Source organism: Ptiloglossa arizonensis, chromosome 4 (assembly GCF_051014685.1).
Source record: "Ptiloglossa arizonensis isolate GNS036 chromosome 4, iyPtiAriz1_principal, whole genome shotgun sequence".
Lineage (NCBI taxonomy): Eukaryota > Metazoa > Arthropoda > Insecta > Hymenoptera > Colletidae > Ptiloglossa > Ptiloglossa arizonensis.
In genome coordinates, this window is record NC_135051.1 from 13309114 (window position 1) to 13322635 (window position 13522).

The window sequence follows — 13522 nt, forward strand, 5'->3', positions numbered from 1 at the left end:
TTTTAAGCGTGTGTCGATTATCATGATGTATATTTTATAAACATTTAACGGGTCTAGTTTTGGCATCGGGATATTATCGGGTACCGATAGGAAGGAATTTGATCGAGAAGACAGTATTTATTACGCGCAATCGACATTTCGAATTTTTGAGAACGCTGTTCAGATGAAGTAATACGTCGGTGATATTTCAAAAATTTCTTCGCGCTAGAATCCTTCAAAAGTACTATAAAGTTAGATTAACGACAGTATTATTCCACCAAGAACGGTTAACGAGGAATTGAAGAGACTACGGACGGTGTTAGAAAAATTGGAATTACACGAATCGACGGAGAGACCAGATAAATGTTCGTTATTTCGGACGAAAATAGTGTTTTTAGGATGTGAAATAAGCGAAGAGTACGACTGGGTGAATATAAAATAAACACGGTGCTGAAGATGTCTGCGCCACAGACCGTAAAACAAGTTAGCCAATTTCTAGAATTAGCCGGTTACTTCTCCAAGTTTATTAAACATTACGCCAATAACAAGTTGATGCACAAGAATGTTGAATGGCGTTGAAGCGAGGAAGATACGTGCGCTGCAAAGAAGTTACGAAAAGATTAACATCGATCTTAGCGTTTTAGAATTATAAATTGTAACGCGTCGCGGAAAATCTTTTCAAAGAAAAGAAATTCAAAGTTACGATCAAAGAGGGATGCATCCCGTGACCGAAGATTGCAGTTCTAAGATAAGCTTAGCAGCACGCAGAGTAATTGCACCTCGAAATAACCGATAAACACATTGTATAATTCCAATTGCTTCTAATGCGATACTATATCAATTCGTCATTGATAATAAAGAGTAAACTTAAATATAATAATTTTTAAATTAATCAAAACGAAAGATTTGTGCAATATCGTATTATAAACGATTAATTATTAATAATTTTCTAATAAAATTGCTTATATTTCAATATATTAGAATTCTACAGAAACAGAATTTAAAGCTTTCAGCGTGTTAACAGATGCGTCTTGCTCGTAATAACGAACACTCATTAATAAAGTTATTTTATTCGGAAAACGAAGCGCCTCCATTTCAGTAATTATCGTACACGATGTAACGAGCAATTAATGCAGTAAATACATTTTCTAAATGTCTATTTTTTCTTAAAATTTCAACAACAGTGGCCAAGAAATGAGTTTCAACTCGAGCGTGTATTTTAATTGTAAATGGTCAACTACTCGTTAATACAAGTGACGTGTAGTTACGGACCTTTCTACAATTTTCGGTAGACGCAGCCACGCTTATTTCGATTGCAGATATTATTACACGAGTTTTTGAACCAAGTAAACGTATGCATTTCCGGTTAGGTAGCCGGCGCATCGCGTCTACTATTCGGCTAATTTTATATTTCCTACGGTGAGAGAGCTAATATCCGCGTGTACGAGAACGCACGGGCTACAAACATTACTATTTAGCATCGTCGGACTATAATTACATTCGACTCGCTGGCGTTCGCTGAAAACGCATCCATCAATTTCGCGGTACATCGGAAGAACTACCTCTTCGAAAACGTTCAACCCGAACCGTTGATTTATAATACGCCCGAGACTCTCGTTCCGCAATCCAAAACCGATGAAACGTTCTCGAGATCGCGGTCGAAATTCATGTCGGTGACGTTCAGCTGATCATCGAGGCCGTTTGCCAACGATAAATGATCCACTCCGAGGCGCGACACTTCGCGCGAACGTGGTTCTCACTAACAACGCCGTGCGCCGTCCACGTAGGTAGAATCTACACGGCGGTCGGATGGATTCAATCGTAAAACCTCGACGTCCGTCTAAACCCGCGTGCCACCTCCACTCGTCCAACCACCACTCCACCACTCTTCGACGAAAGACCCCTCACCCTCCCGACGCCTGACTGCTCGACGTGTCTCCTCCCCGCGCCAGGGACGTGCCCCCTCCCAACTAGTGCCCGCAGCCACCATGCATCTCGTCGGTGTGCCGCTGCTACCAGCACTCTTAGTAAGTTACGGACCGCATACAGGCGTGCGTCGAACGAATCGGTGGTGTCGCGCTTTTCCACGTTTCACCGTCTAGATATTTCTACATCTTGCCACGGCACAGTTCCACCTCCGACAAGGCTGCGGTAGCGAAGGTTCGCAACTGTTCGCCGTACTCTTGCACCTTGTCCCGTGACATTTGTCGAAAACTTGCGCGAACGAAGCTTTCACGCGAAAGAGGAGACCCACGAGGAGCAAAACGGGAACTTTCTCGGTAAACGTTTCAACGTAACCTCGTGTGGTAGAACGAAAGGCCTGATGCAAGAAGCGAAACAAGATTCAACGTGTACTGACGTACTCCGATGGAGAGGACTGTCGTTACGCGGTGCAAGAGGGGGAGAAAGAGGAGTAGAAGGGGGATAGAGTGACACGCGGTTACTGGGAAGACGCACGAAGACGAGACAATTGAAGTGCGCGTGTGCGAAAAGTGCGAGGCGCGCGGCCCGAAGCACGGGTGCGTTGTTATGCTTTTTGCGGAACTGAACGCGCGATCTCGTTACTGCGGATTTCTCGACGTTATTCACGTTCCGGGACGATTGCGCGTGTTCAGTGAGATCGTGATTTTAACCTAAATATTGCACTCTCGGCGTTCAATCGACGAAACAAAAGAACGCGGCGACAGGGAGGTGCGATAGATCAGGGAAGAATAACACGAGGGACCAGAAACAAGCAACGACGGCAAAGGAAACGATTCTTTACTTCCGGAAACAACGAGGAGGACAGATTCTTTATTTCCGAAATTCGTGAACGTTGTTCCCTCCCGTCGTACAAGTGTGTTAATCGCGATGTGCATGTGACGAAAAGAGACAGCCAAGAATGCAACACGTCGGATTGTTTGCGCGCGCGCGTGGTCCTTCTCGCGCGCAAATGCGCCACGAGGTTGCAACTCGTCGCGTGGTACGAAGTAGTGTGTATCCGCTTGTAAGACGCGTGTAACGCGATAATTTTGCGATGAAATTGTGCGATCTGACGAACAAGGAGAACTACGTTAGAGTGTTTTCTTACGAGAATTGTGGTTTTGTGCCCCGATTAACGGTTACGTGTGTTCGCTGATCGCTGGAATGAACTCTGCAGGTGCATTGAACAACTCGATAAGAAAGAACATCCTAACCTCGTAATAATAGGTAAATATGCAGCGTTTGTACACTTTGCTTTTATAATAGAACATTGCATCGATCGTGTCTCGAAACAGCTATCAAGTTCGTGTCCGTTTATTTACTTCTACATTTAACAACCCGCGTTCTGTATTCAATATCCGTGCTGAAGTTTCCTCGTACACTCCGTACGAACGTTTGAATGTCATTCGCATCGATAATAACATTTCTATGTATAATGTCGGCAACGCTGCGCCTTGTTTTATTGCAAACTTGCAAAAGCAAGCACAAGTACGTAGGATGCTATCGTGATTACGTCGAATTGATTTTCCGATCGGTTCTTTTATAATGTATTTTAGTTTTCCATCGCCTTCGAGATTTATAATACGGACTTAAGTTTGCCGTCACGGCAATAGTAAATGTTTTGAACTTTACGATACCACTTTTTACGTAACGATAACGTTTGTACGAAGACCGTTTTTACGATTACTACGAATATATTTAAACTCGCGCAAGAAATTACCGTGTAGTTTCGTGTATCATATTTGTGAATAGATTTCAATATTTTTCTTTCGTAGACGTGATACGACTATTTTGTTGCGAGAACGTTCTCGATAATCAACACGTGTATATTACAATTCTCGCGAATCTTGAATACATAAATGCATTTACCATTATCGCGTGTATGGTCATTAACTATACATCCCACGTTGGTGAATAATAAAATAATTCGTGTTGACTGCAACTTGTAACACCTTTTTATATCGGCGCGATAAAACCGAATTATTGTCGACGGAACGTCTGTTCGTTCGCGTTGGTAATCGGTATTGCAAATAACGATAATTAGCCATCGATCCGGGAAATGTCGATCGAGGAGGAATCCTTTGATAAATATTCGTGCATTCAAAAATTTCATGCAGATACATTTCGTTCCCTTGTTCCCGTTGCCTAACCACTTATTCAGCGCCATTGAAATTGTGTAACAAACAAAAAAAAAAAGAAAACCCCCCGATTGACCACGGTCTTGTCGTCGAAACACGAGAACTTGCCGAACGATCATCGACAATCGTGCAACGTTATTTCTTGCCGTCCAACACGATCTCCAATAAAGAGTTCGATCTTCACGGTGAAGACTCGCCGCCGAAAAAAAGAATGAAATGCAACCCGGGAAGGCCTTCGACTCGCGTTTCGCTCGAAGTTCGCCGATACGGCCTGATGTTGCAGAAAGAAAGGACAGGGGGCGAGCACAGTCGATAAGAAGACTGCGTCGCCACTTTGCGTGCAATTAGATGAGGTCGCTGTAGTGATTCTTGATGCAGTATGACGTATCGAGTCGTACGATAACGACGTGCGTGTTTCGCGATTCCGGGAGAGGTTTCCATTCTATGAAAAATATCGTGCCGGGGCGTACATTGTTGTCGGTGAAGATATTACTCTGTCCGTGGCCATTGGTCGACCGTGAGAAGGGTTACTCGTTTGTTTTCTTTTGCCGAGCTAGAGCATTGCGGCACCTTTGATGCTAGTAAACGAATTATGTTTCATTTCTATGAAAATGAAAAGATTATAACCTCGAAGAAAACGAAGAAGGGAGAGACGATAAAACGTCAGTACAGAGGGTCTTTGTACGTACCTTTGAAGACCGCTATCTGTACAAAGCTGAGAATTGGGTATTATTACTTGAGTTTAGATACACGATCGAATTGAATTTTCGCGATTAGGTGCGAGCTGTTTGTACATGTACTACAGGTAGCGATTACTCCTCAACTATGATAACAATCGGGTAGAATTTTATGCGAACTTATCAGAAACTTCTCTTCCTTTCTTCTTCTTTTTATTTCCCTGGCTTTCAAATTTTTCAATTTGATTACTTTCGAGCAATCACTTTGCTGAATTTTCTGTCGCGTCGTACTTTGGTCCCAATAATTGTAATGCATTGCATATGCAATACATAAAAAGTTCATTCTCTGTACGATGATTATAAAACTGGTAAAAAATAAAGAATATACGCGTTCGCACAATCGAACGTGCGAAGATATTTGATCTTGCATAAAGTTGCACACTGTTTAAATATTATTTTACACGTAAGAGCCGGATTTATATTGGTTTCCACCTTCATAAATAATTATATTTGAAAATGCAAACGGACAAGATATAAATGTGATAAGTCTATGTTAAATTTGTTGAGAATCATCAAAGGGTGCATGGTATCAATATTTTTATCATGCAAAACGATTAATGCAATACCTTTCTAAATTTGTGCCTAGGTAGTAATTGTGATGCTTCCAATGAATTTTAGAAGTATCTATAAGATAATGCATGGTTTTCTAAAACCAAGAAATTGTAGTCTGACTATAATTTTCATGTATAAAATATGCAAATAGGCTTCGATTTTTATGCATATATGTATGTACACGAGATGGAAGTAGTTATCGATCCATATATCGCGCAACCCGTGACTAGCATGCGTTTTGTTACTTTGTGCAATGCGTGATAAGATATCGTACATAACTTCTTTAAAGTGCGATTCCACCAATGATAACGATTTTTATAATGAATATCATTCATAGGCAAGAGGTCACAGCCAAGAAAAAACTTCTCTCGGAACTAGCGTAATAATACACATACATATGTATATAGTTTTCGATTTCTTGTTTGTAAGAATTAAAATGTTTAAAATTTACGTACTTATTAAGATATTGTTTATAACACATTTAATAATGTTTCAATTCAATCATTATTTAGTATATATTTATTAAACAAAGTAATTAGATAATTTCTATACATTTTCATCTGTTTTTCAATTTATTCGGTAATAGAAATATTTTTTGTTGGTAATATTTTGCCTTTAGAAGATCGTAATTTTGATACACTTTGAGCTAAAAGTTTAATCGTGCCAAAATTCATCATAGGTTTTATAATAGAAATCCATTTTTTAATCTTCGGACTATTACTTTTGTCTTACATTATTACATTATTACATTTCTAAATAATTTTTATCGAAATGTTTTTTTCTTTCTTCAAATAAATATCTGTTTTCAAGAACTCTTTCTCTTTCTTAGACATTTTATTTTTAAACATTTGTAACAGTAAATTTTACTTTATTTATCTAGCAACATTATTCATCGTAACGAAACAAAACGCACGTTTAATTTTGCGAAGAGAATATATTATAGAGAAAGCAATGTAAAATAGAGAGGTTCGGTGAATTATTGTTTTCCAAACCAGTCATATTTTAAATAATGTTTCGAGTCGAAGCAAACATATTTGCGAAGGATAAATGAACATTTATTCCAATGGTTTATAATGCCTGCATATATTAGTGGTGATTTTTTTTTAGTTTTGTATGCACATTACGAGTATGTTATAAAATTCATTGCATTTTGTACTATATTTCTGTCACTTCTGATGCATATGTAACACCTTGAACGCTTTTACGATTGCAAAGTTATTTTCGTTCAATGCGGTTTTCTATTTGTATATTCAATCACATTTACATGTTTAGGAAGTATTAAACTTTTACTTTTAAATTTTCCAGACTTTTTTACCAAGACTGTTTTTCTTAATCGCTACTATAATAAAAGTTGACAACAGAATGTACTCATTTGTGGTGGTATGTAGAAGCTTTTGTAAGCTTCTAGACACACATATTTCTATTTTGCTTATTCGTTAAATTGTATAATTTGTATGTCAGTTGTATGTCAGTCTACTCTAACGTTCGTAAATTATTTCCAAACATATAGAATTGGAAAAGTTCTTGCAAAAATGTATCGTGATATAGTATTTAGATAAAACTCAATCAGGTTTGTGGACAAATTTATAAAATTGGTTTTTTGGTTTTATACAAAACAGTAAATTCTAGGTTTCAAACTTATTTTTGGATGAATAGCCATTTGCATTTCGATTGTATAGTAATATTAATAATCAATTGGTTCAAACGATTAGTGAAGTTTAGTCTGATGTGAGCATGGTTAGATTAATTTTCCAAAGTAAAAAGAAAAATAAGAGGAATGTAAAATTTCAATTGCTACATTATTTTATTCGCATTTTGTCCGCGAATTGTCCTTGTAGGGATTCAATTTTTTCATCAATGTTTCTTTACTATCTATTTATCCGTTTAGGCGCGTGTAGATGGTTTTCTCTTTAATTTAATAAATAAATATATATTCGTCCATCTGATACTCTGCTGAACTTTTATCTGAATGAAAAGTTATTCAGGACTCGGGCAATGAACGTTATTTTTTATTTTTATTTGGTATTCATTATTTAGATTAAATCGTGCCCAACACTTCTGTTCGCAACTATCGTTTATTAACCTTTTGGTTACGAAGGATGTACATATACGTCCTCTGAAAGTATACAGTTATTTTTGATTATGAACATCTATTTATGTATACGACCATAGATTACGTTCTATTTAATTTGTGTATTTTTGTAACGAACTATTTTATTCATGTTCGTGAATAAAAATTTATAAAAAAATATTATTTGCATGGTAAATGCCTTGTACGTTGCAGCTGCAAGAACACCAACGTAGAATGGTAACTGTCTCCTGCCATGCACCGTGATTACTATTGGTTAAAAGAACACTCTAAGGAAATGGTTAGGAAAATTTGTTTATATTGTAAATTACTATATGCAAAGAGAAAATTTATTTTACGATTATTAAAAATAGAAATACGAGGTAAACTCGTTGTTCTCCATATAAAATACTATTATACTCACTGCACTTAAAGTCGGCAGTATCTTTACTTTATTGAACTCATTTTTTTTCTCTTTTTGAAAAAATGTTTGTTTCTTTTTTAACGAATTTTCTATGTCTAGAATAACGGCAAAGTCGTAAATAAGAGTTATTACTACTGTTATTAAGTGATCTAATCGGAGGTATCGTTATTTTGATAGTATGTTAAATATTTTTATATTTCTAATGTTGTTTTCTGTGATGTATAATACATTAATACATTTTCAAGAATTATCGTTGGATCCCATTACACGTTTGCGAACAACCAAGGTGAATCTTTTTGTGATATTGTGCTTTAGTAAACACTACAAGAATGTTTATACTAACTGAAAACAGCCTAAAATTAAAGATAACATAAATAGGCAGTAAATAAGAATTGTTGTCATTTTCGAAGAATATACATATTGAAATATCGCATTAAGAACCAGAATGTAGCACTCGCAACAGACCCATATCGTGGGGCCCGGTGTAATCCGTAAGTGTTGAGTTATCTAAAATATTGAATGCGGGATAATCCTCAAGTAGAGAAGCGGTCTGGAAAGAAGTGAAATTTTCAATTATACGAATTGATTGTCAATAGAGTATCGATGTCGTAGACAAAAAGGCATATTTAGATCATCGATGCAAGTAATATTAAAGAGGCCGTCGCTTGCGAATTATCGCGTATTCGACGATATGGTTATCTAGAATAGGGTCGAGTAATCCCTTACGTTTGATTGTACACAACAGAATTGCAAAACCTTACCGCAGGTCCGTTTTGTAATTGCGATGGTAAGGGCAACAGGGGAGTTGGACAGAGGGTAAAAGAGGGATGTATCGTGTGGTACCAAGAGTTTGTGTAACAGTACACAGAGTTTGTATAATTTCAATGGTTTGTAACAGGTAACTCGATGCATTCCGTTCCTTGATGCAGATAGTGAAAATCACAGGTTCTGCGAGTATGCAGTTTCTTTCATTTCTTTCGAACCTCGATCGAAGTACAGAGTTCATAAACTTCTTTTGCTGTATTTAGAAACAAGTTACTTCGTTAGGTAAAAATGATTTTCCATTCCATTCATAAATTTACGTACAAAGTAGTTTTATTATTTCATTGTTTTATACTGTTAGTATTAGTGGAATATTACCGAATACTTTTATAAATGTTAAGAGCTAAGTATGATATAAAATTTCAAAAAACTTTACCCTTCAATTTAGAGATATAGTGGCTTTTATTTAAAAATATTTTGTTATTAATTTTTACAGTAAAGGAGTTATAAAAGTTTAAGCTGAGCCACGATATTACGCGGAGGTAGTTGGCAAAATGTTAAGCGAATCTAATTTGTTATCATGATTTATAATTTGTGAAAGCTATTGAGGTAATGCTGTTTAGTTTCCAGAGTGATTTTAAATACATATGTGTATACACCTTTTCATTATGGATAATTGTTACAATTTTGAGAGTCTGATATTTGTTTCATTCGTGAAAGGTGTAATTGATCTTTGGCGCTCAATTTGTAATTAGACGAGGCCTTTTTCCAACTTTTATGCAAGAATTATTGCCAAAGTAGTACTCCATTTCAGGGTTAAAAGTCAACAATATCAATAGTTGACCGTGATGAATATTTCAAAATATTTACTTAGTGTATTAAAACTTGTAATCGGCGAATTGAACAATCAAATTAAAATATAGTTTCAATATTTAAAATTATTAATCGGTTACGGTACAAACAATAATATAAAATTTACCAGTAAATTTACACACACGCTGGTAAACGCGTAGAAACCATTCTATTAGTTACGTGTTTACCAGTAAGTTGAAATTTACTGCTAAGATTAGAAATCATTTGATATTATTCTAGACATAAAGTGGAAATATTATGTAGGATAGATTTCGAATAAATTTGAAATTTGTAAATTTTTTCTGACTGCATATCAATTAGTATACTTTTACTAATGTGTTTCAGTAAGTGTATATGTTTACCGCAGTGTAAGCTTTTACTGTAACATAATATGTGCATGGAAGAGCAGAACTGGGCTGCGATCTAAGGATACTCGTTTATCTGCTTTCGCATCGAGGGTCGAAGGGCTCTAAAGCCTGTACTTAATATCCAGAAGATCTCAGATTGAAACCGCAGATTCTGTCATGCTCGCCGCGGTCTAGTCCAACTTACTAATACTTTGTTTAGTTGACTGGCATTAACACTAATTTAATTTCCTACCGAATTCTTCTAAATCACTGTCCCCTGTTTCCATTAACCGGTCGGTAGTTCCGCCAACAGGTTTTGTATTATGGAAGGTTTCGTATTAGTTCCGTTTAGCTTGGTTGCTTTCTGTATCTTTCTGTTCATCTCTTAACAACCATGTTTTCGTTTATAGCACCGAGTCGATATCGAATTAATTTTCATGCGATCTTTTCCAAAAACCTATCACAATAGCAGAACTACGCTGTCGAACACTGGTTTGAATAACTCCAAGTGTTCACAGTTCTAAAATCGATCACTGCTCGATCAGTATGAAAGAACAGATTGCAGAGGTGACTTTAAATCGATTGTCTATGAATAACTCACACGAACAGAATACCGTTCTTATCGTGTATTACAGAATGGATTATATCCAGCGATGTTGAAACGCGGAGCGAGCTTTTAGGACGAGTTAGCCTCTTGTAGGATAAAATAAAATTTGAAAGATGTAAAAAATTAATCAGAGTTTCATAAATCATAATCATTAGAAGTGTCTCTTTACGTTAACGGGAAAGATGGTAAAGTTGCAAAGAAAAATTTCATTTTGCTGCTATATGTATATCAAGATAAGTTTTCTGAATGAATTATGATTTCAAGGGGTGGAAACGATCTCTTGGATTAGTAAACATGTACTAGAAAATGATCGAATCCTATTTTTCGTGTAATTAGACGCAAAAAATAATTATAACTTTTCTAGCGATAAGAAATGTAAATTATGTCATGAAAATAATAAACTGAGAATGACAGTAATTTATTTTGTGTTATAGTAAACAGTTCCATTCTGTCAATACACTTTAAGAGAGTTTCATTACTTTCTATTGCTCAAGCAATTAAGGTGTTACGTTTCTAGACAATGTGAGACAACAATTAGAAGTTCAAGACCGAAAGAAATATTGTGTATTTAATATTTATATTAAATATCCAATGTAGCTGGAGCTTGTACAATATTGGATACTTTACCTAGAAGTTGTCATTTGAGTAGATAATCTAATTACTCCGAGTAATGTATGTCATTTTGCTGAAAAGTATCTTGTCGACAGTATTTATTGAATTGGTTCACGGTTCAAATTTCAGCTTAGATAAGACCAGAACCGGATGAGGTCTCACTAAATGAACAGCTCTGGTGTAGGTTTAATGCAATCCGACGGGTAGCGGTGTGATGTATGAATTTTACATCCAGATATTGTGGTGTGGATTAAACAAGATTGTACTGTTTAAATAATCCTTTATACCATTCACACAAGATCGTACTGTTTAAATAATTCGAATACCATTAAATATCCTATATTTAAATAATTCTATGTTTAAATAATCCTATACACCATTTCCAGTGTAAAAATCCTACTTGCATAAATTCAACCGAAAAACGTAAATTGTATCATTCTACCTAATAAGCTTTTAAGTAGTCAATGAAAAATGTAAATTCAACAGTGCAATGCAATTAATTCTATTTTTGCAAACGCAAGGAAAGTTTAATAAATTAATAAGAAGCACATCTTTAAAATAACGAATCTACAAAACCGACTTACTCGATATTTTTGACACTTTAGTTGTATTTAGAGATATCCCCTTTCCAATTACGCTACAAATTACTATGCATCCTAGAAAATACTGTATTTCTTATAGAAGTAATAGTTCTTCCAATCATTATAAATAAAATAAATTTTCTACAACGCTAGAAAATTATTTCGAGCAATTTATTCGTCATTTATAAAATCTTATAGCTTCGTTCTCGTTCTTCGGTATGCTGTCAGATTTGATATAATTTAGAATAAAACTACACCGTGTTCGAATTACAAATATTATGTCAAATATTTGTCCAGATTGGTATAATTTTGTTCAAGTGATGTATCAAACATACAAAAAATAACACAAAAAATGACACGCGTAAAATGTTGACGTTCCACGATTGTATGAGCGTATGTTGTTCATTACATCACGTAAGCAAGACTCGTCTCGTACATTTCGTAGCGCAATCATTTCAACGAATGAACTTTTCGCGAGTTTACACGACCGTCTTTCTGTTCCAGAATGGAAAATTCGACTCCGATAAGTGTATAGCGGAAGGATAAGGACAATCTGTCGAGAACTTGTCTGTTCAAGCACCGTTTAAGAATCGTTTCCGACGAGGATGAAAAGGCCCTCGAACGGGGCCGTTTGCACGCTGTGAGGTGTGCAAGTGAAATGAACCACGGAATTGATTGCCGAACGATCGATTTGCGGAAGTATATTTGAACGTGTTCGGAGCACCGGCAGGAAAGCATGGAAAACGGGGACGAGGCCCTTTCTACCCAGATGAAAACGAACGCATCCTCGTCCTCGAATACCACAGTGAGTCCGCGTACACCGCCGAATTGCGCGCGATGCCGCAACCACCGATTAAAAATACCCCTGAAGGGGCACAAAAGGTACTGTAAGTACCGTTACTGCAAGTGCGAGATGTGTAAGCTTACCGCGGACCGACAACGAGTGATGGCGAGGCAAACGGCGCAGAGAAGAGCCCTGGCGCAGGATGAGGTGAGAGCCAGGGCGCCAGAAGAGGTTAGTCCTCCCTTGTTCCTTGGGGGTGCTTTTAATTCTATTATATCTCGCAGCCACAGGCCACTTTTGCCCGCATAATCATTTTTGAATGTCTTGACTAGTCTATTTTCATTTTTGTTAAATCTCATATTATTGATCTATTCAGTTTGTTTTCACTCCGTAGATTGGATCCTATCTGGAAATCAATGCAATGGTAGATTATATTCGTTCATTGTGAAACATTCCATTCTGTGATTCGAATTCTAACTTGTATCCGATAAGTATAAATAAGAAGTTGTTTCAATCCCTTGTGATTTATTTGTTATTGGAGACATTTATCTTGATTCGAATTTGTACTACTTTCAAGAAGTATTGAATTTATTTTCGTATTGCGTTTATTGTTTAAGGGTATCTAAACTGTTGTTTAAAAATATAAAGGGACATATTTGGATCGATTTATAATTTGAGATTTATTTCAAATGTTATGAGCAACAAGACGTATCATTATTAATGATATATTGTGAGTCGTTCCCGAGATATCTTGTATTTGAGGTCTCCCCTTCATTCCCCCCCTTCAACTACCATTCTTCCTGTAAAGCTTCCTTCCATATTCGCCTTTTTTCGCTGAAAGATCTTAAAAGAGTGTAATAGAAGCTCTGGAAAAACATTAATTACCAATTAAGAGACAGGACATCTTAGAAAAAATGTTCTTGCTATGTTAATTCTCTCATAGGTTTGTTTGTTGGAGGTACGTCCAAGGAGTCAAGTATGGAATTATTTAGTTCGTCAAAGACATTTAACTATGCGATGCAATTGAATTATTAAGAAATTCTCATTAATATTAAACATTTTACTCACTTTGCTTCCTGCTATTTTTAAACCCTCTATTAAAACAAAGTACATATAT

The 13522-nt window shown here is 36.2% G+C and overlaps 1 protein-coding gene across 9 annotated transcripts in view; it reads left to right on the top strand.

Moving 5' to 3' along the window:
• The first annotated feature begins 2016 nt into the window (after window positions 1-2016).
• Dsx (transcription factor doublesex) overlaps window positions 2017-13522 on the top strand; it is a 231709-nt gene continuing 220203 nt past the window's right edge. For 7 of the 9 annotated variants that reach the window (XM_076309405.1, XM_076309401.1, XM_076309406.1 and 4 more), the window contains exons 1-2: window positions 2017-3168; window positions 12126-12636. In XM_076309405.1, the coding sequence (XP_076165520.1) occupies window positions 12358-12636 (279 nt within the window). In that variant the 5' untranslated portion in view covers window positions 2017-3168; window positions 12126-12357. The remainder of the gene's footprint in view (window positions 3169-12125; window positions 12637-13522) is intronic. The other 2 variants (XM_076309407.1, XM_076309408.1) reach the window with 1 other exon arrangement.